The sequence below is a fragment of the Polyergus mexicanus genome, unplaced genomic scaffold (assembly GCF_030449975.1).
Source record: "Polyergus mexicanus isolate NDT 795.1 unplaced genomic scaffold, iyPolMexi1.0 SCAF_12, whole genome shotgun sequence".
NCBI classification, from domain to species: Eukaryota; Metazoa; Arthropoda; class Insecta; order Hymenoptera; family Formicidae; genus Polyergus; species Polyergus mexicanus.
The window spans coordinates 8,806,424-8,830,415 of record NW_027223332.1 but is presented as its reverse complement, the minus strand read 5'-3'; the positions used below and the strand labels follow the sequence as shown (position 1 = coordinate 8,830,415).

The 23,992-nt window shown below is 33.8% G+C and overlaps 2 protein-coding genes, 1 long non-coding RNA gene and 1 pseudogene across 4 annotated transcripts; 2 read left to right on the top strand and 2 right to left on the bottom strand.

Moving 5' to 3' along the window:
* Nucleotides 1-3,192: 3,192 nt before the first annotated feature.
* Cpr21 (cuticular protein 21) lies at nt 3,193-10,193 on the bottom strand. 2 transcript variants are annotated; one of them, XM_070304849.1, is made up of 2 exons: nt 10,127-10,193; nt 3,193-3,661 (listed from the first exon to the last, which is right to left on the bottom strand). In XM_070304849.1, exons 1-2 carry the CDS (start codon nt 10,167-10,169, stop codon nt 3,303-3,305), a joined length of 402 nt encoding a protein of 133 aa, XP_070160950.1. In that variant the 5' UTR covers nt 10,170-10,193; the 3' UTR covers nt 3,193-3,302. The 2 variants fall into 2 exon arrangements, with proteins under 2 accessions (XP_070160950.1, XP_070160951.1); XM_070304850.1 differs by lacking the exon at nt 10,127-10,193 and adding an exon at nt 4,064-4,093 and having other exon boundaries at nt 3,193-3,689.
* On the top strand, nt 8,599-12,864 carry LOC138938097 (larval cuticle protein LCP-17-like; annotated as a pseudogene).
* Nucleotides 12,865-13,662: 798 nt separating this feature from the next.
* Nucleotides 13,663-14,946, top strand: LOC138938269 (uncharacterized). The gene is made up of 4 exons (XR_011447673.1): nt 13,663-13,738; nt 14,205-14,255; nt 14,366-14,545; nt 14,636-14,946. It is a non-coding gene; the product is annotated as an uncharacterized lncRNA (long non-coding RNA).
* Nucleotides 14,947-15,849: 903 nt separating this feature from the next.
* Nucleotides 15,850-19,941, bottom strand: Cpr17 (cuticular protein 17). Its single transcript, XM_070304894.1, has 2 exons — nt 19,419-19,941; nt 15,850-16,703 (listed from the first exon to the last, which is right to left on the bottom strand). The coding sequence occupies exons 1-2, from the start codon at nt 19,428-19,430 to the stop codon at nt 16,257-16,259; spliced, it is 459 nt and encodes a 152-aa protein (XP_070160995.1). The 5' UTR covers nt 19,431-19,941; the 3' UTR covers nt 15,850-16,256.
* Between the last annotated feature and the right edge of the window lie 4,051 nt (nt 19,942-23,992).

Below are 23,992 nucleotides of genomic sequence, written 5' to 3'. Positions count from 1 at the left end.
GTTTCATACTTGACCTGTTGCTGCTACACAGTATCGGCATCATCATTTCGTTATTTATCGTTTCTTAAGCGCGCGATCGTGACTACGTGATCGCGCAGGTCGATATGAGAATCAATCGGGATCATTAAAAAATCTATATATAATATAAAAGAAACACGCTGAAATCGATGTCGTGACGAGGTAAACTTTCTCCTTGGCGAGGGCGCGATGCAACGAAAGCGAAATGACGCATAACCTGGGAGGAATCTGATAGCGGGAATCTGATAATCTAATTGTGTTAGTTGCATAACCGTATTTGCTTGGTTGAAATTTAGAACCGCTCATGAGCATCGAAATTATTTTCAGGGCACTTGTTAAATTAAGCGATTTCTCTGAAAAGAAAGTTACAACAAATTTTTTCAAATTAAAATAATCTTTTAATAGCATAAATAATAAATAAACATATATCACATATATGACATATATAAGAAAACTTATTTTTTTAACACATAATAATAGGCAAAAATCGTAATAGACAAAAAATATTCTTAAAAAAAATTCTTACATAACAATTTGTTTATGATCAATCTTTAAAGTCTTGTAATTCATTACATTGTTTCGAAGACGCCGTTGGATCTTTGAAACCGTTTTGTCGGAGCAACAATTCGAATCCCGCGAATTGCGATGAAACGCGAGAAGGAGAACGTGGTGCATGGAGGATGATCGGGATCAGATGATATCTCTCGAGCATGCAGCCAGCTATTGTATTTACCGTCAGCGCGAAGGCAGACTTCTAGATTCGTGTAGAGATATTTCGTGCATTTAATTGGCGGTGCTAGACATTTATCGACATAAAGATGGCTCTTACAATGAGATATTTGATAGTTGAGTAACGTGATTTCCACACGAGCGACGATTGTTAAATAACTGTCGTCTTCCTCTATATGGTATATAGAGAGAAAGAGATGATTAAATGAAACGTTAAATTAAATGTCGATCAAACGAATCGTTTCGTTAATTCTTAGATAGTATTTGCATTAAAGTGATTTATCTCGATTCTGTTATCTACCTACGTCATGTTTAGTAAAATATCTTAATCGCTTTCTGAAGCGATTACCTTGTATTCGGGAAACATTCACGACAATTAATCACGATGCAATTTTTGAAGTAACTACCGCACTGTATCCGAAACATCGATCAAGCCAACGTATCTAGAATTGTCAATCGCAAGTACAATAGCAATTCGGTCGGGGCGTGATTTCGTGGCGGTAGCGCGAGAGATCTACGATGATCGGGCTAACGATTAGATATTTCCAGGTGCATTCAATCGTTACGTCCGCCTGATTGCGAGACTCGTATGCAGATTTCCGCATAGATATCACGAGTTACAAGCCTGCAGAAATGTAGGCGATTTCGATCTGCCAATATACACAGATCAAAGAATAGGAGATAAGAATCAAAAGAAGTCTAACGAGATTGATTAAAAAAGGAATGTTATTTTCTTATATAACGCGATATATTTCTATTCAAACTATGGTTATAGATGCGTATCTCTCTCACTATTGTTTTCAAATAATTGGCAAATTATATAATGCGATATAGGGATAAACAAATATGTCGAGTAATGTTAAGTGAATTGGAGAAATTGAGTGAAATACGCCACATTTTCCAGGATAGATTCCTTAAAATACGCCCCCGGGGGCCGAGTGATTTACGAGAAGAGAGACGTCAAGTACGAGATTGAAGAGGGCCTGTCTTGCGCGAAAAATATTTTCAATTTAACGTAACAGAGAGACACGAGAATCTTCTCGCCGTGCAATTTCGTACTATTATCCGCGCTATTCCTTGAAGCGCGGCATCACCGACGAACTAGTGATTTAATCGTACCGACCACGAAGATGTATACATTGAATATGGAAAATACCTTAGGAATAAATTAATTTCAAGGATCGCCCCCCTCCCGAGTAATTTGTAATCGCGCGACGCTCATTTAATTAACACAACATCGTATTTTACGTTTCTATTAATGCAAATGAATGTAGACGCATCCGCACTAGAGATCTTCCTCCCCCCCCCTCGCCCCCCCCCCACCTCCTTCTCTTTCTCACTGTCTCTCTTACGTTGTCGACGTCGGATCGATACGTGATTTTGCGACACAGTATATTTATTAATCAAACATCTCGCAAACATCTCTCGTCCTTTTTCGGTGCGAGACGCACCATGTATTGTCCTCGAACGCGACATAAACGAGCTTCTGAATATAACGGACATCGGCTAATGCGATGTCGTAATTCTCGTTTTTATATCCGCGGCACGTCTCGCCGTAAGATGCGCGCATTTATCTTATTTAAATCGCACGCTTTGTGTATCCGTGAGGATACGCGCCGCACGAGGATTGTGTCGCGCGTTTTGGATTAGCACGTGCCCCGTTCCCGGGATATTGGTCGCCCGGAGGGCGACTGCTATTTCTCAATCGGAATCGCGATAATCTACTTTCAGGGATATTCTTAGACAGAATAATTCAGTAATTGTATAAGAATAAACGATGCGCATGGACAATTCCGATGCAAATTTTTGATAGAGACTCTCTTCGAAATAATTAAATTCGCAGTAATTATTGTACATAATATATAAAAATACAGGTGAAAAATATATAAAAATACAGATGAGAATTATATAAAGATACAGATGAAAAATATATAAACGATACTAAATTTTGCGCATCACAAATTATGTATTGTACAATTATGCAGCGCTGACAATTACGTCATAATCTCCCGCTATTTCGCCATGTCCATTATTACGTCATCTACACATGCGGCCCATCATTAAATATCGCTTTGTGTTGTATTCGCGAACTAGCCAACCAAATTCATTCACCGATGTATTCAAATCGCGAGCGATTTGATGTTTTAATGAGCGGAACATCCGTGATGTGTTTATGGCACAACCAAGTTAGATGAGTCTCTCGATGGAAGAAAAAACGTTGTAACTGAATTTACATTTCAACACTTTTATTTCATGGCTAGGGGCAACGCTTAAAATATAAACATTGCCGTCGCAATGATTCTTTACACAGTGCACGTGCCGCAAGATTTCTTAATTAACACAATAATACTAATTCTTTGCAATGTGAAAGAAATTTATCTTACGTAAAATTCGCATAATATTGTATATGTGAATATAAGAAAATAAAACATAAAGATCGTGATTTAGAGGCATATAACTTCGATGAATTCAATACTCGACACTATAAATTGACAAAAATGTTGAATTCACTTTAATTAATTCACTCATATGATCAAAACATAACGATGAACTTTTTACAAGTTATCTTCCTCGGGATGCTGGGCAATGTACTCTAGGGCCTTTAGGATAGCGGAGGGTATCGGAGGTGCCATCGGCAGATGATCTCCCGTAGGTTGGAAACCATTCTCGTCAGCGACATAGCTCAGGGCGATGGGTCTGCCATGGGGATCGGGATAACTGAAGGAACCCTGAACGTAAAGAGCGTCCTCCTTGTCATTTTTAATCTTGACGAGCTGACCCTGTTCTTGCGCCTGAATACCGTTTCCGGTCTCGTAGTTGTAGTTGTACGAACCATCCGGGTTTGGTCCGTAAATATGCAGAGCCAGATTGGGAATTAGGATGTCGTGCGGTTTCAGTACAGGAAGTGCAAATACTGCGGACATGCAGCAAAGTACGACGATCTGGTAAAAATATTATGCAGTCAAGTCAAGATAGAAGAATTTCATGAATGTGACAATTGAAATAATACAGAATATACAAGTGTTTCAACTGTAAAATGCGTTCAAAATTTAAGTTTTACATGTCCTTCTGTTATTGGAATATCGATATATGATATTTATCTGTTACGATATAATTAATTTCTTTTCTATAACCCGAGACTAAAAATATTACAGGAATAGACATACATATTTTTTTTTTTTAGCTTTATGAACAATCCGATATTTTTCAAATTAAAAATACAGACAACAAAACACAAAAAAAAACGAATAATTACATAGATTAATAATTTTCTCTATTAATTTTATTATATAATATATACAATATATAGACTTACTAAAGCGTTCATGATGCTGATAGCGGCTGTTTGTTTTGTTGTAAAATGGAAAAATTTAAGAGGCGCCTCTTATATATAGCATTTCTAAGACGCGAGGGGATTCTCTTTCTCATTAATATATTTTTAGCCAACGTGTTGACACATATTAACTCACATGTGTACGTTGTAACATATATTCAATGAATTATAATGAGAACTTATAGTGGGAATGTAAGGCGAGGTGACTGCAAAAATGGTGACATAAAAATCGACTCACTAATAGAATATTCAACTTTGTTGAATATTTATTGATTTTACCCGAAAATCGAATAACGTATTTAAAAACTTAATTGGGTACCATTTTGAGAATTTTATTGTTTCAATTTTCCAAACTTTTCTTCTATCTAAATTTTTATGATTTTGCATTTGTTATGAGAATTAATACTCAATAAATAATATATCTTTTATTCTCTTTCTCTTCTTTTTACTAAAATTTCCTTCATATTTATTATCCTTTTTGCGAAATTTCATACACGTATTCCGCATGCTGTACATGTTCACAAAGTAAGCACGTATAGCATACGTTTACCTAAGGCTAATAAAATTCAAGAACAGTTTAGTCAAAATAACTTGAAGATACAGACATACATGTAGGTAAACTAAACAATCTATTTTTCGAAATTTAATCAAAGACTATTTTAAAAAATTACAATAAATCTTTTATTAAAAAATTTGGGAAACTAACAAATCATAAAAAAAAAAAGAAAAAATATTAAATCCGTATATGTAGTACGTTTGAAAAGTAGCTTCTCTCTCCCATGACATAAATATCGTGCTGTAAAATATTAAAGGCAACAAGGTAAATATCATCAAGCAAACACGTTGGTCACAAAGGATTATCCTCTGTATGTTTCGGGGGAGAAATAAAAATTCTTTACGCTTCTAAGTCGATTGTAAATTTTTCTCGGTGTCGGTGAAGAGGCATGGGACTAATACGTCTAATACGGCGTGCGTTTTGGACGCTTTCCGTTGACCCCGATGATCTTGTTATGTGAATTTTCGTGAACTTTACGCGCATTATAAATTCAACCGACGTGTAACAAATTCGCGGAGCCTTGGCGGGTGCAACGCAAACCGAATACGAAAGTTTATTTATCATTCATCCTGACATGTAGCACGATGATAGCGGCAGCTAGTGTGCCTCGGCTATTTTCTCGAACCTCGAGAAAGTAAATAATTGAATATTTGGATGTAAAAACCAGAACGGTTCAGATATTTTTTAAATGCTAAAAAAAATTGCTCTTTAGATAGTAATATATTTGATATTTTATTACGGATTGTGCTCATTTTACAGCAAATATGATAAATAAAAATTGTGGACATAATATTATTTTTATTTCCGAATAATTTTTAATATACCACTTTTAATTTACGATAATTAAAATCATTAAAAAATATATCACACCCCAAGATTTGTAGATAATTTATTATAATTGTGTTTATTTTATTAAAAGCATGAAGAAGTTGCACGTAGATGTTGTCTACTGATTGTATTTATTCATTTCAATTGTAAAAATAGAAACGGAGCGTGTCTATCGCGTCATTCGAAAGACTTTGTAAGAAAATTATTTAAACTACATCCTAAATACAGAGTTAGTAAATACAGAGCTAATTTAAATACCGTGTAAAAAAATTAATTGGAGGATGATGAAACGCGCACGCGATTCGCGTGTCTTTTTCTTTTCGGAGGCTGTAAATTTCTCTAACGCGTATCTACACACAATTGTAGCGCGCGCTATTAATCTCCCGGTGACAAAAAGATCACATAAGTCGAAGGACTCACACCGGCACGATCGTATCCTTTCAGCCAGTAGCCACTTGGATTCCTTCTTCTGAAGTGGATAATCCGCGAGAACGAAAGTTTTTAATCGTACACGCAAAGCAACTGCGAAGAGATGCAAATTCAGTAATCAATGCCCTCTCCACAACGATGTATTCTGAAAATGCGCTTGCTATACCTAAGATTGCATTGATGCACGTAGTTAAAAAAAATCGCTAAATCGTACATTTGTAAATCATATTGAAAACATGGATTTATATTGCGTGTGTATTTCGCTAAGTGTGCTAAACGACGCAATATTTCTCTTGTCGAAAATACTGGAAGGATTTTATTGTCGAAAGCAAAACTTATGTACGGACATCATCATTTTTCGCAACTTTTAAGATTTCAGCGTTAAATTACCTTAATAATAACATAAATTTTTCTGCTCACGCTCATGCGCGAATATATATGGAATTAGGAAAAAGAAAAAGTTGTTCTATCTGTTTGCATCCTTGAAATTTAAGAGTTTCAAGGTTTTTAATTTTTTATGATTCAGGAATTGCGTCGGCGAGATATCGAATTCTTATTTAGAAAAAGTATATAAATCAATTGTAAAATTTATAAGACAAAACTAACAACGCAAAAACTCAAGATCTCCTATACAGAGTTTCAATTTGAATGCAAGATCGAATGTTTCTTTACGATTTTGCGGCGTCTCAATGAAACTTTTCTGACACATCACTATTTCGCAATTACCAATATTATATTAATTTATGTTTAAGCGTCAAAGGCTAGTTATTTTTTTAAAAAAGCAGAATGATCGATGTGTTCTGTTTTCATATGTTAAATATTTATAAAACTGGAATCGAGGAGTAATATTCAGATAAAAGTAATTTACACGTTAATTATGTTAACGTCATTTTAACTTTGTGTAAAAATTACAGTGGAAATGTCACTTTGAGTCCTCTAGCTGACTTTGTGTAGGATTTCACGCCGATCTCTTCTCATGCTATCGATAAAGCAGAATTGGAACTTGCGATTTTCTCCACCTTATTATATTTTGAATAAAAAAAATAATTACAGCACAAGAATAAGCAAGATACGTTAAACCGGATACGTTAAATCATTAATAGAACTTACACAAATTTTTTTTCTTTCTAAAAATTAAATATTAGTTGAGAATTCTGACATGATAGTGCTCGTCGTTTGTAACGTCGATCGTGTAAATATTAACGATGGATCATAAGTACTCAGAGAGTAAAGAAAAGATATCATAGATCGCGCTATAAAATTAAAGAGAATAAAAAAGACAATTGTAATGTATTCAAATTTTTGCACAATAGAAACTTCCAAATAGGTTCAAATATAATTTTGCTTATTTTTGCAAGTATTAGAATAATGATTTGCACATTTATCTAGAATATTTACATTAAAAATCCGATCTATCTCAAATCAATGATATAAATGAATATGCGTTGAATCGTTTTCTAATAATAAAATATCAATTATCATTTGTTTTGAACTACTATAAATTGAGAAAAATATTGAAAACAAGATTAGCCAGGAAACATTCTATTCATTGAATTAGAAAACTTAATAAATATCTATTTCAGTTTAAAAGTAAATATTTTTTTATACTTTCTCTTGTTTTTTTTTTTCGTTTTTAATCACATTATAAAGATATTTTTATTTATTGTATATATTCATATGTAAAGTGCAACTATATGAAATGCAAATGTATGCACAATGATAATGCACAGGCGCAGGATTAAGATTACATCGAATTATTTAAATAACGGGAGATGTTTTTGTGCCACAATTGATTAGTTTTGCAGCTTCACACAAACGGGCTTTTATGACGCGTATCGGTAATTTCATGAGATATCATTTTTCATTTCAATCTCCACGCGCGCGTTTTCGATGAATACGCGTGCTGGATATGTCTATTCTGCTGCAAAGTATAGGTGATGAATTGTCATAATCTGTCATCCGCGGCTCTTTAATCATCGATTACATAACATTTCGTTGAAGCAACCTAAGTGAGTTGGCTGTGTGAAAGTAAAAATGCTGCGTATAGTATTCAGGTTAGCGGAATGACCTCCGCGCGAGTACAAATTACGCGCGGCGTATCTTATTCCATTACCGGAGGCAAATAGGATCATCGAAATATTGGCCAGTTATAATTAATAGGTCGCGTCGCGAATAATTCAAGATAGGATGTGACAAAGCTCTGATAATTATTATAAAATATTCTGGAAAACACACCATTATTTTGTATTTTTCGTAATATATCTATAATATATACTAAAAATGTTATAATAATTTCAACAAAATTTTATAGATACTATTTTTTCAATTCTATCTTGATATGTAACTTATTCTTTAATTTAAAATTCTTTCCGCTGAAAAATTTTCAATAAAATATTTGTACGAAGGAACAAAATAGCTATTTGTCATTTACGTGATTTGAAATTCAGCGTAAGCAATCAATATCAAACATACCAAAGTAGTTACACGTCCTCGTTCGTCTTCGCGTTATCTACGCCGCAATCGGAGAATTACACAAATACGGTATTAGATTAATTTAACAAGTATCTTGAAATTCGACAAGATAAGACTAACGAGGATACAAGGCAAAGCCGCATAATTAATTTGGAAATTAGATACCCATGTACGCACGAGTTTAATTTTATTACGAAACATATTGTGTGATGAGTGGGGTGAGAGGGGGCGGCTTATCGGGACTCATTACGAAGTGGCGATGTCTAACTGCTCGCGGCGGATCCTGACCTTCGGCGATTTGGTGAGATTGGCGGCTTTCGCGTCTCAAACTTAGGTGAAAATTACACGATCGTAAAGTTTTGCTGCGGATGCCGGATGATGAATGTCCGCCGGCGTCATATACAACGACCTTGGCGTAAATAACGGCGATTTGAATAAATAGCAAACATGCGCACGATTTTACTTGGATAGTACAAATTTGTCATTAATGTAACGGCCATCGATGTAATTCATTAGCAATAACTTGTTTCGCTGTTGTTTCCGTTAATTTTATGACGCTTTATCGAACATTTGATTGCTCGAAATTTTGATCTATATTTAATCGTCCTTTTTTTTTTGCTTTTATTTTTAATAAAATTTTTGCATTTTTTTTTACGAAAAAAACTACTTTTCTTTCTCCTTGAGAATCAGACATGTATGTTCCACTGTGTAATATCCGTGATAATGTTTAATAATTTCTTGCGAAAACTGTTCACAGGTGTCCAAAGATTACCCGCAGGCGATGTTGCTCAAAACTGAAAGTTGCCATCTTTAAATAATATTATTAAATTTACGATACCATATATATTAGTACATTATAATCATACGTAATAGTGCACGTTATAAATCTTTCAAGATGAATGTATCAATATGTACCCAGATAGCACATTGTCAGTTGATTCTTCTCAAATAACTCTTCAAACTACTCTCCTTTTCTCAAAGGATTACTAGACGAGTGTTCATTATATAATTAACCTCAGTTACGTCATATGGTTACGTACATAAAGTTAACGCCTTCTCCATTCCATTATTCCATTTTCTATGTTCTTGTATCGTCAATTTCCTTTCTTCAGTATATGAATAAATATATATATATATATATATCGTATATATATGTATATATGAGTTTTATATATCATTGTTTAATTTTTTTATACCACTATTTTATACCATATTTATACCACTACTAATTCATTAGGGATACTTCCATATCGTGATATAATGTATAATTTTGTATAAATTTGCGAAATTAGTAACTCACACACATGTATCTCTATTATGTGATTTGTGTATAAATCTTTTTAAATAAATCTTTGAATAATAATTTGGAATAATAATAATAATAATACAAATATAGTTTATAGAATAAATAAATTCAGATTTTAATAAGAAATATCAATAAAAATTATAAATTTCTGTGTAAAAGATATCAAACATTGATTAATATATTTTTGCGTATCTAAGAATATATTTTATGCTTTTGAACAAAGTAATTAAATAAATAATATATATTTATTTATTTGGCATGTATATATATATATATATATATATATATATATATATATATTCGAAAGATTATTGTTTTTTAATATACATCTAATTTATTTTACAAGATATGTGATCGCACATTAATTCAGCCGCCCGAATAATTGCGCCCGAAAAATGTCATCTAGCAATCTGAATCTATTGATTAGATAAATTCGCGAATCAATGGCACTTACATCTTACTTGAGTGACGACATCCGAAGACAATTTGTACGACATTTGCGGGAAAATTTCGGAATTCAGACTGAATGCAAAACTCGCGCGGAACAGTGAGATAACTAATATTTCAGGAAGCATATCAGGGAGATATATTGGATGGTCCGATGATTCGACTACGTTACATAAATCGCAATCGATATCTTATGCGTTGTTTTTAACATATCATGAATACGTGGAATTCTCTGATGGTTACAAGTTGTCCTTTAACACAGATATCTATCTTCTTTATATTCCAATGACGCATTTATCATCGTTGTCTGTGCATCTTCTGTGATAAAAAAAAAATCTCGTCGTGACGTTATCTATTTTTTAAATTACGATATCTTCCTTTCTTTTTGCTCATTTTTAAACAGCTCGTAGATTAATGAATACATTTTGACAAACAGTCTTTTTTTAAATAACAGAATAATTATTTTCTATTAACCGTATTTTCAAAAAATGAAGAAATTATATAGTATATTTTATTATATGAAATTTCTATTTTAAAAGAACACAATTAATACATGTAATATATAATAAAACTATCCGCAAATATTCATTTTCGATGTTGCAGCCCTTTGAAAAAAATTTATGAGATTCTATTTAATTTGATACTGATTACATTATAATATTTTATATTGATATATTATAAAATATTATAAATTTATATCAAATTAAATATATACATATATATCTGTGTGTGTTTGTACATGTATATCATATGTGTAGAATATTTTATAAAGATCCTTTCCTATGGATTAGTAATACTTTCATGGCACTGCTGTTGTAATGCTTGCATTGACATTGTGTGATTTTTTTGTCCTTGATATTAAATATATTTAGCATATCCTTATATTTATATATATTTGAAATTTTATTTAAAATAAATGGATACCATATTTGTATCAAGAATAAGACACGTCATCAAATAATTCGTTTGGCAATTGCTGGCAAGTCTTAATTATTATTATATACTATATAATTATTAAATATGGACTGCTATAGAGCACGCTATTTTTTCCTTTTACGGTGACAGGATTTATAATTCTGTCCATCAGATCTTGACTGGGTGAGTTCACTTCTTTATTAAACTCAGATTCATCCGACCTTTTGCAATTTTAGGCACAAACATGAGACTAGGTGCTATACATGTGTGCGTGAATGCGCGTTCGACTCATCCGCAAAATTTCGGATGTACGTATGGCTCATGGAGTGGGGTAACGGACAAGCGGGATCCGGGGCAAAGAGGGGTTTAAATAAGGTATTACCAGAAGATCCCAGAATCTTCGGATGGCGAATATATAAAGCAGAAGGCATGTACGAGATGTTAAGTCAGTGCAGTGAGAAACTTTCAAGCAGCAGCTAGGAAAAATAATATACCCCTTTTCAACATGAATTCATTGGTGAGTTTAAGTTTTTGTGCGAGTAAGAGACGTTACGTGGTACGAGATATGTATGTATGATCTCGTATTTGCAGGATTTTTGTAAATAGAATATTTTTTTGTAAATTGATATAAGCAATTTCTTTCGAAGTGACAGATATACGTGCAAATTCTCTTTATTCTAAAATTAAAATTTAAGACATTGATTTTTTTTTTTAATTAAATAATTACGCTAAACTATCAAATATTTATACTATTGATAAAATCATGTAATTCAAATATATAAATATATTTTACTACATACATTAAACTATTTTTCCTTAAAAAAAAAGTTTCCGAAAGTACAGAACTAGTTTAATCAAGACGCGCATCAGAATTTTATATAGACTGATTAATATATTTTATTATGATTTAATATTGCATACTAATTGGAAAACGTAAATTGTCACATATATTATATAAAAAAAATATCGTAAAATGTTTCATTAAATGAAACAAGAATACTTTGTACCAACAATAATTTTTCTTATCTTTAATACTTGTCTAGTGATGACATTTATATCTATACGACAAAGATACTTCGAGATTTATCAATTACTTGTTAAATTAATCTTCGCTGTAGGAATATTTTGTTACTCGCGATTCTTTTCTTTTTTTAGTATTTACTGCATTGTGACGTGTGTGTGTGTGTGTGTGTGTGTGTGTGTGTGTGTGTGTATGACTTAGTATAATTTCGAAAATTTAAAATATACAATTTAAAATACTATACAATCTTTTGTCTTTACAGGCAATGACTTTGTGCGTTCTCGTGGCAACGACTGCGACAATAGCAGCACCGCCATCCGGTGCTGCAGATGACAGCGTGTTAGCTAAATCTCTCAACCAAATTCCTATTGTCAGACAAGCTCTAGACGGGCCCAATCCCGATGGTTCCTATAGCTACAGCTACGAAACCGGTAACGGTATCCAAGCACAGGAAGACGGTCATCTCAATAATGTGGGCACCGACCAGGAGGCCCTAGAAGCGCGAGGCAGCTACAGCTACACTGATAACGAGGGTAACACCTTCCAGATCTCGTATGTAGCCAATGAAAACGGATTCCAGGCGGAAGGTGCTCATTTGCCTGAGGTACCGCCACTAATCAAGAAGGCCCTTCAATACATTGCCGAGCATCCCGAGGAGAACGGAGAATAACACCGAACGTGACAGAAATATGGAAAAAATTCGGCAAATCGCAGACGAATCTTGACAAGATGACAAATCGGAAAAAATCTAGCGCGGACGGTTGCGATCGTTTTAAGGATTGATTCTCGTGGAGACCGACAATCTTGAAACACGGTTATTCGCATCGTGATTATTTTTGTATTTGTATAATATTATTAATAAATTTATATATTTGCATATAATATTATTAATTTTATACCATCGATAAATGCATTATAAATCTTGCAACATGAGCATTTCAATATTTGGATAATATTCAATTAATTCTTGATGTACATTATTTTTCTTTTCTTTTCCCCATGACGGGATTTATATTATTGTCCAGTCGGATCTTAAATGGGTAAATTCACGTTTTTTTTTATTAAATTTAAATTCAGCTGACTTTTTGCGATCTTACGCTTATAATCTCGATTTAAAATCTTGCCAAGGAGATCAAGTTTTGCATGTGTGTGCGTGCATGCGTCTTTGGTTTAGCAATTGTGATTTATTGGAATAAGGAAAATGACAAGGAGAGAAAAGAGCCTAAGATGTTTTAAAAATTTCCGGAATCTTCAAATGGCAGCTATATATAAAGCTAGCACAGAATGTTAAGTTAGTGTAGTAAAAATCTTCGAGCTGTAGCTAGAAAAATAGTATATCTTTCTTCTCTCTCTCTCTCTCTCTCTCTCTCTCTCCAATTCATTAGTGAGTCCAATTTTTTTGTACGAATAAAACGCGTGTCACGAATTTACTATTTTTGTAAATCAAATATTTTTGTGGATAGACACAATCAATTTCTTTCAGACAATTCAAGAAAAATTTGTTTTAATCTAAAACTCGATAATTTTGAAATACGTAAATTAAATAATTGCGCCAAATCTAATAGTATTGATACGATTATATAATCAAACATTATTTTTAGGTAATAAATAAATTGTATATTACGGTATCTTTCTTAGTCCGACTCCATCCCTTTGATCTGTCCGGCATGAGTGACCCTACCGGTAAGTATTAGCGTTTTCGAATGAAGCAAGTTTGATCGCTTTGAAAGCGATTAAACTCAATTTACCATAAATATATGTTTGACCAAAAATAAATTTTAAGAGAATCTGATTAATATAAATATATGATACATTAATAATATAACTAATATAAAGTACATTCCCTTTTTTTGTTGCTATTTTGAATTTAAAGCATAAAATTCTTCGCCCTGATTAATCAATCAGCTTAATTGAAGTATTTCATTGATTAATCTAATAATTTAAGTACCGCTATAATAATCAAGACGGAATATATAACGTTATTAATCGATCTTAGAACCGTCAAACTTGCTTCACTCAAAAACGTTAATAATAATAAATTATTCTTTGATATACTAGTTATATATGTCTAATTTGAACACATTATATATTTATATTATAAAGATATATTAGAATATTATGAAGATATATACGTTTAACTAAAATATAGACTCTGAGGCTTTTATGCAACAACGATTTTAATTGACGTTTCATCGATCTTGTAAGTAGTGATAAGTATATTTAGAAATTCTGCCGTATTCTACAATAAAATTTAAATCAAATTTACAATACATATGATTTAAAAAACTATATAATTCTTAATTTTTTCAGATAATTACTTTGTGCGTTCTGATGGAAGCGGCAGTGATAATAGTTCAGAAAAACGATGATCTGAGTAGCTGCCAAATCCTGGACAAGCATGATAAAGATTACATTTGCAATTACTATTGCCACTACAATGATACCGGCATTCGGAAATACGGTCATCCCATTAGTGTGAGCACCGAAAATGTGAGCACAGAAAACGCAAAGTAAAAGTTACAGCAACATTAACAAGGTTGTAATAATTACGTTGTCTCAATATAATATTGTATAAATAAGGAAGCTGAAAGACCACCGTCATCCACGTCTTCTACGTTAAAACGATATTCCACAACTTCAAAAATCTCTACAACTACTACTGAAAAAACTACGTGATACTATCAATAAGGAGGCTGGTGGAACAGGAGGACCGTCATACGCGTCATCCACGTCATCTACGTCATCCAGGCCACGGTATTTTCACCTCATTTTCACGTTACTATCTACCAAGCAAATCTCTTTAAAGCTATAATACCGATACTTTAAATATATTGATACCGATACTTTTTGACGCCATTGACGCACAATGCTTATTATCATATATATATCTAATGAAGACGAATCACATACTAATCAAGAAGGCGCTTCAATATATCGCTGAACAGCTCGAGAAAAATGGATAGTAATAAGAGCATTGAACTGGAAATATGAGTAGAATTGGTAATGAGTTTAGACAATACAAGCGATCGGAAAAATTCGACACGCAATTAGTCGCGATTCTCATCGAGACATGTGTAGTCAATCCTCGAAGTCAGCACGATCTCAAGATTGAACTCTTCTTGTGATTATTCTTATGCTTTTGTGCTTACATAAATTTTTATTTTTTACGTCTCTGTATTTATAAAATCTTAATAAAATTCTATAAGTAAATATTATTGATATAAACCAAGCATATCTTTTATTGAATTGATATTTATCAAAGGTCATGACAAGCAATAGTACTTGGTTTTTTGATCATTATGTCAACGGCTGCTTACAATATTTTTTCACAGAAAGAGCGTTAATAATGCGATAAAGTGTGTATATATATATATATATATATATATATATATATATATATGTGTGTGTGTGTGTGTGTGTGTGTGTGTGTGTGTCAAAGATCTATAAATTTGTAGAAAATTTGATACACTATACGCACTTTTTTTCGTGCGTGAGTATCATTTTTTTCAAGAATTTTTGAGATCCATTATTTTATGAAAATACCGCAACAAATTCTCGTATACGAATGAATCGTTAAATAAATGACATAAACCATAATTAGCGTCTCGATTTTGAATAATGATTGTGCTTTTTAACTTTTGAGTTATATGTCGAATAAAAGTTCTATATACACAATTCCACAGATGAAACGGCAATAATTTAATTGGTAAGAATATGCTATATATCATTACTCAGCTATCTAAATTCTAAATGACTATGATTGAAAGGAAAAGAATTACGTAATATATTATAATATAATGCATCTATAAAAAAATTGTACGATTTATATTGAATATCGATGTTTTCTTAAGGATAGCATCGCATTTATATGGTCATAAAACATTTGTTTAAACTTGCTTTACAAAGAGATCATGCCTTGTTAAGAAATGTGTTAAAAAAATGAAACTACTATTGATTACATAAAATCTCAATGTATACTTACTTATTTGTGTGTGTTATTGTTTTCATATACACTTGAATGCCGCATCTAATTGACTATTCATTTCGGTTTAAAATAGTAATAACGAAAAAGTGACAATTGAAAATTGGAACAGTAATGCTGGAAGAATTTCTACAAAAATACAAGTTTATTGGATGTCACATTGTACGATGCGGTAAATATATGGGATGTTATGAGCGGACTCAATTCGAGGGCGCGCATTTAATTTGGTTTATTCGAGAAAAATCTCTGCGGACGATTGTCGCGAGGCACAGCATTCTGCGTCGGATTGTCCTTCTCGATCGGTTCCGGAGTTGTGGGCTGTTTAGCAAGCCACTCCAGGGCACGTTGTATTTCCGGTGGGACGGGTGGCGGGGTGGGGAGATGGGAACCGGCCACCTGGGCACCGTACTCATCGGCGGTCCAGCTTATGGAGATAGGGGTTCCGTCCGGCGCGTTGTATTGAACGGAGCCTTGGATGAGCTGCGTCTCGTCTTCGGTGCCGGCGTACTTGCGACTGCCGGTCTCTTGTTGGACGATTCCGCCCGCCGTCTCATAAGCGAAAGAATAATGTCCGCGGGTATCGCCGAGATCTCGCGAGTAACTCACGATCCTCTCCGGCTCCGGGGAGAATTGGCCATGGACCAATCCGAGCAGGGCTACTAATAACTGAAAATGTAAAGGTAAAGTTAGTATCTTTTTCACTTTCGTCGTCGTGTGTGTACCTGTCTTTTCCATTAGCAATAAATATATATTATTACAAATCTTGAAATTGTTACACACAGCATCAATTTATATGCGTTATGTATCTCCCGTTTATTAAAATTTTATGTCTAAAGATTAGACTTCGACAAGGATTTCGAAGCAAGCGATTCTTTGTAGAAATGAGTTTAAGCGTCACGACGATTTGATCGATCATTTTTACGTCATTTATTTCAAAGACGATATAAGTCTCTCCTTAATAAAATTTATTCATACTTTATATTAAAATCTAAAATGTCTCATAAAACTGCCCTCTTCACTTATTCACGAGAACATGAGCGATAGTTTGCATAATAGATGATTAATGATTAATGATTCATCATAAATATTGAGTTAATTATATCATTCTATAATGGATATAACGTCGTTTCTGGAATTTAATAGGATGGCGATGACACCGGGCGTCCTTCTCGCGACGAACTCTCGCTTACCGAGTGATAAATACGTTGATTTCACATGGCGAACGTTTACAATTACACTAAATTTACTTTCATATACTTTGTAGGCGCAAAAGCCTGATATTAAAAATACTAAAAATATGATTCGCATTATCATGCAAATATCTTAATGGACACATTTAGCACGTGGTAATCAAGACGATTGGTATCCAGGCAGGAGCAACATCGAAAGGTTCGAGCCGTCTAATTGTATTTCCATCTCGAGGAGGATGTCTAACGACATCCATGCGGCATCGAAGAATGAATCGGAGAATTATCTATACGCACGCTATACACTTTGTAATCCTCGTTATGTCCGTCCCATAAAAAGACGCCGGAGATACCTTTCCCCGCGAAAGGTCAGCACAAGAAGAATGTGTTGGTAGATAGGTAGGTCACGTGTGTTCATTGCGATCGGTAAGAGGAACGGGAGGGCATCGCACGCTAATGACACCGTATTACGTTACAATCGCTTCGAACGTAACTTTTTCCCATAACCATAGTTTCCGATTAGCAACCAAGACCGATTCGTTTTGTCCCCGTTTAACCGGCGAGCTTGTCACCGTTCACCATGCAACACCGGACCAATCGTATTTGACATAAATAAACGTATTCTCTGACAGAGAGATGAATCTTATAAGGAGTACCGATATTAAAATAATTTTAATTCATAAAAAGTAAATAAAAACTTAAAAATATAGATTAAAGTAATTTAACATTTTAATTTTTTATAAAAAGATAAAATATCGTACCATATTTTGTTTGTCTTTATTGCTTTAATAATTTTTAACGCTTGAATCTCTCTTAATTGACATCTTACAATATTATATCCTCTGGCAATCTATTGCAATTTTCTGTAAGCTGCTTCGAGATATACTCTCCACTAATATCATTAATCAATAATAATATTGTTGTTATCGAGCGAATATTTTAGATTGATCGGCGAGAAAGTAGAAAAAATAGACGCGTGTAAATTAATGATTTAAAGCTTGTTTGCTATAGTGGATGACGGCTATTCTCTATGCAAGATGCGCGACAATGTTGTCGTTATGTGAGCTTTACAATTTAATGAAGTTACGTAATTTAATAGATTATGTAATATTGTAATGGTCGTTTTGTGCTGCGAAACTTTCATGCGATGACAAATAGCCCTACCATACACGTAGCATTATATCATGCACGATCGTTTATAAATATGTGCGCGTGATCAATTTCAATTTCGCGATTTTAAGAAATCAATGATCGGATTTGCATTTTCATTGTTATGGAATGTATGGAGTATGTATGACTAATATGAAGATATATATGAAATTGAATACGCGTTCTATTTTTCAAGAGAAATTATTTCAAGAAAAAATTTATACCCGAGTTTTATCGATATTTTTATCAGGACTGATTTATCATAACAATAATAAAATAAAGAAATAAATGGCATTAATAAATGATTTTTAAATAATAAAACCTGTATATTGAGAGAAGAGAGATGGAGAGAGAAGAAGGAGATTGATGATGCCAATTTAAAACGCACATATTAATGAATATGGTGAAAGTGCGAGTTAATCTATTTTATATTGCCAAAGATTAACATAAGGCTTAATCTTACGTGAAAAATGCACAATGTATATGTATATTTTATCTATAATTTATATGTGTGTCGCTTTGTGTGTTCCAGATACATGAAGCTCATAAAGTTACAAGAGTACGGTGGCACATCATACTTTATCTACGTTATTCGTAAAAGCTTCTTCTACAGAAGCAGTCTCCCTCGTAAAATTATAACTTATGTTTATATTATATATATATATTAACATAAAAGCTGTCTTTATATAAGTATCTGACAAAAACACATTGTGTTAGATATTTTGTATAAATACAAGAATACAAAAACAGAGAACACATAAAACAGTTTTAATTAATGTAATTTTACGTTTTAACATTCGAATTATTCGTATGATCATAAACTGTGCCAGAGTGAGATTTTTGGCAATTATATTCAGCATCATAAAGGAAAGATGTTATTAATTCTTCGATTTATAATCGTATTATTTATTTAGCATATTACATCCCTCGTGAATCGAACAGACTGTATTATGACTCGGCAATTTAAAGATTAATTATTATGCAATATATCCTACTATTAGCTCGTATAAGATCTGAAAAAAAATTTGAAGAGAAGCGCACTTACCAGGGTACGCATGTTGCCGACTCGATGATTGACTCGCGCGTTTTATGTACGATTATGACGCACGTGCCCAAGAAATCGATGCGTCTCGAGCTGAATACAGACGCTTGTTTAAGTGAAATAAATGATGCTGGCGAAAAGGCAGGTAAGCAAACAAACGCGACGGACAGCGTGACATGTAGAGCGTCGCTCGCCTCTCTCGATGATCGTCGGCGTGGAGTTCGCGAGCAACTCTTGGATCGTTGGGGGCAGAGCCGACCTTTATATCGGCGGACTCCACGAAGCGGAGGCGCCGGTCTTTACATAACCCGGGAAAGTTCATTTCGGCGTGGCCGCGTCGTTGCCCCTGAGAGTTCTAGAATCGGGAGCACGTCGTCCAAGTGTCACCCTCGCTCGAAATCTCCGCGACTCACCTACGTTCTGTCTTCTCCACCTGCGTTCATCATCTGCCTCCGGGGACCATTCACACGCGCATCGCGTACACTCGCGGTACGCGCGCGACACCGGGATTTTCCTCTTTCGAATCAAACGAGACGGCGATGTCGGCCGTGCGGCTTGCAGTTTTCGCGCTTACGTAATGAGACGACATGAGGCAAACGACGATTGCCTTGCGCAATCGGCGACTTCTCTTTTTCGATCGCCGTAGCGGGCCGCAACCGACTCCGAGATCATCTGATCTCCACGGATGGGTCGATGAAAAAAAAGATGACCGATCGCATTTTCGAGGAAACAATCTGATCCCCTGATGTATACATATGAGAAGCGATTTCGCTTCTCGCGCGATGTTTCGACGCGATTGATATTAGAGATTTAAATCAATATATTGTAGTATACAAGTCAAGATTTAATAATGTAAAGACACATAGTATTAAATCTAATATCTCCGACTGACAGACTTACTCTGACAGCTGAAAGCGATGACGACTTGCGCACACTTGATCATTAATGCCTTAACTCATAAATTTATGTATGAGCATATCGGAACACAATAATCCCGTTGTACAAATTAGAATAATTTAGGTAACAGCGATATCATTAATGTTTTATGATCTTGATTCGAGATAGTTGCAGCGTCTGGTTGTAGTCGCGTTCGAGGTATTTACGAAATACATCTTGCATAGTTTTGTATCACATATTTTAAGATTCTATGAAGAAACCTCTACCAAGAGATTAGAGAAATCACTCAATATGTTCTTGCGCGATATAAAGTTCCAGAAAAATCTGAAATTTAGAGAAACAGAATTATTTTTATTAAATAATGTGAGAAAGCGTTCACGAAAACTTTAATAATGAAAACTAAATGTGGCGACCTTTACTATATAAACAATGAATAATCACAGATTTTGCAATATAAATATTTATTGTATATGATTATTTTAATATCAGATATTGCGGACACGTGTATGTGGAAAATATAGGGATCGGAATTATTCGACAAGAAGCTATAGAAATATCTATGTGGGTTCTAATGTCAAATGCAAACGAACGCATACTGTGAAAGGGCATCTCACTCGCTGCGATCCTAAAATCTGGATGTCTCCGTCGAGATCAGAAATGCGCAGAAATTGAGCAACGGTTGCTTCTAATACGACCCTGACCATCGCGAAACTCATCCTCGTGTCGTTGTTTACGCAATCGCTTATAATTTCTAACGTGTATAATATTACGATGGCATTCCGTTATCCGAATCTGCAAACTTGATGCTGGCGTGACATAAATTTGAACAACGGATTTCTCAAATTCTTATATATATATATATATATATATATATATATATATATATATATAATCACGCAGCTCGTAATTGCACGGATATTTCCCTCTTTGCATTAAAGAGAAAAAGATTACGTTCAATTGTACCTGTTACTTACCGGAGGATAATGACACCAACGTCTTGAGTACCGGTAACCAGTCTTCCGTGGGAATTGAGTATGACCGCGGCCGAACTGGTCCTTGGCCCAGTGATCTTACCGCCGTATTACGTGCGCACTCGCGCAAATGCACACTCGTAGATGAGAGAGTATTACAAGATAATCAATATTTATCGCGAATGAGAGAGATCGTGCAGTGAAAGGAAACGGAATCCTCCCTATTGTTTTAAACGGGACGTGAGCCTTCTGAATATAGTTAAGAATACAATTTAGTTATCAGATATAATTAAATATATCCTGTAATTTTCCGTTTTTTTTTTACGCATATTTCTGTAACTAATGGATTGTAAGCTTTCGGAGAGTTTAGATTTGTCTATGATGAAAGTTGTTTGTATAGAATCTTGTTTATTTTTTAAACATTGCTGTAATATATAGTTATTATAAAAAATTATACGTTTTATTTTACCAAATTATTGCATAAAAAAAATTTACTATAATAGAAATCGAACGTAATTTTTTATTCAGCCTAAAGTTGAAAATTTTACATTTTTTTGTTTCCTCTTGTCAATAGAAATTGTATTGTAATTTTTCTTTATTCTATTTTTTTTTTTTTTTTTTTTTTTTTTAGATATCGCGTTAAAAAATACTTTAATCAGAAAATACAATATAATTAGAGAGAATTTATTTTAATCTAATAATTTTTACAATTTCGTAAATGTATTTAGAAGCGTTTATAAAACCTATAAAAAATTTCAATAAAGTAAAAAATATAAAATAAAATGAAGATTAGAATAAAATAATTTTCTGCTTGCACAGATAAATATTAGAATATTAGAAGATAAACGATAGAAATGTATCTCTATGTCTACCTTCTGTAGAAACTTAAAGCATCGCAGTAGATACAGTTGCTATTCGACAGGCGAACGTTTCACTTGTCTATATTCAAGATAAGATTAGTCTGCGATCATTATTTAGTATCATTTCAAGATTATGAATTAAATACGTTGGAAGAAGAAAGTTCTACGCATTATAATTAAATTGTCACATCATTTGATTGTGTTGCTTAATGGGCATCTAATAGGAAACTCTAGAGACATAAAGAGCATCTCGCTTTTGCACTTTATGCTCTTTACAAAATCCATAAATCTCTTTTACTATGCATTTTCTACGAGATCTAAAAGGTAAACAAAGTGCGATAATATTTAAATGTGGATAAACAATTGTTTTAAAACGGATTTAAATACATCTTGTACGGAGAGGGAAAAGTACGAGGCTGTCAATCATTTACATTAAGAATTAATCGGTCATATTATTAATTATAGTATAGTGATATAATACGATTCTCAAGTGCAAAATCTCACATATCGCGAGTCTCGACAATTACAATTATAACGTGGAATAAAGTATAATCTTTTAAAATATTAATTATTATTATTTACATGAATAAACGGAATAATTTTCCACATTTAGGCTCGATATCTTAGGCTGAATTTGAATCAAACAAATAAACATAAACGAATATCATTTAACGAGCATGAGAAAGCGTCAATTATATAAATGTTAAAAAATTTTTTAGAAAAAAAAATTCTAATAAAATGTTTACATAATAATTTGTATAAAATTATTAATTGTCACAAACGACTCTTTATTAATATTTGTTCGCTTGGTTTAGATTCCGCTTTAATAGCAGTTAACATTTGTACATTGCACTTTCTCTTTTTCTCTTTCTCTCTCTATCTATATCTATTTTTCTCTCCAGAATCATTAATATGTATTATCAGCTACTATTACGTTTTCTTTTGTATAGTTTCATTTCGTTGACATAAATCTCTTTAAATCCGATACTAGGAAACTAGCAATAATACTCTTTAAATCCCATAAAATCTGAATAAATCTCTCTAAACTATTTATCACTCTCAGTTTATACATTCATCTTTCTCTCTAATCATACACTATGATTGAACGTACATTGATATCTCCTCCCACTCGACTCGCTAAATACTCATCGATGCGTTGGCCACTGGAGAGAAGTGGACACGCATTCAGAAGAGGATGTTACTGGTCCTCGCCAGAACCGATCGAGTTGTACGAGTCATACAATTCAAGCTTGGAGTCTCTCTTTTTCTCTCAACTACACACGTGTCATGAATACCGCACGTATGACGGCGCTGACATCGCAGTGTTTGGTATCATAAATGTATGCGTGCTCGTGCGTGTGCGTCACGATTCGCGGGTGATCACGACGCACGGGCGCACACGCAAATCTGGATCGTCGTGAAACGCGGGTTCACGACGGTTATCGTCGATGTTTTGCAATCCAAAGACAATCTCGCGCTCGCTCGGAGAAAGAAACAGAGAAAGAAAGAGTGAGAAGAAGAAAATAAAAGTGGAAGTGCATAGATAACAAATACACGATCTCTTTACACATTGTAGACGATAATACACGTGTACATATTTATATGTATGTATGTGTGTGTATATTTATGCGCGTATCGGTCTCATTATCACTTGAATGATACGTAGATGAATTTTGCTCGGCTCGTTGGGACGCGCCCGATCCGTTCGAGGCGCGCTGTGATCTGACAGGTAGCGCATGACACGTGACGCGCATGGAAGTGTCACTGACAATGAGTGTGACGTTCACTCGCGACTATGTGCTCCGAAAAGCACGCGCACTCCGATCGATCGTTCGATCAGTTTTGATTG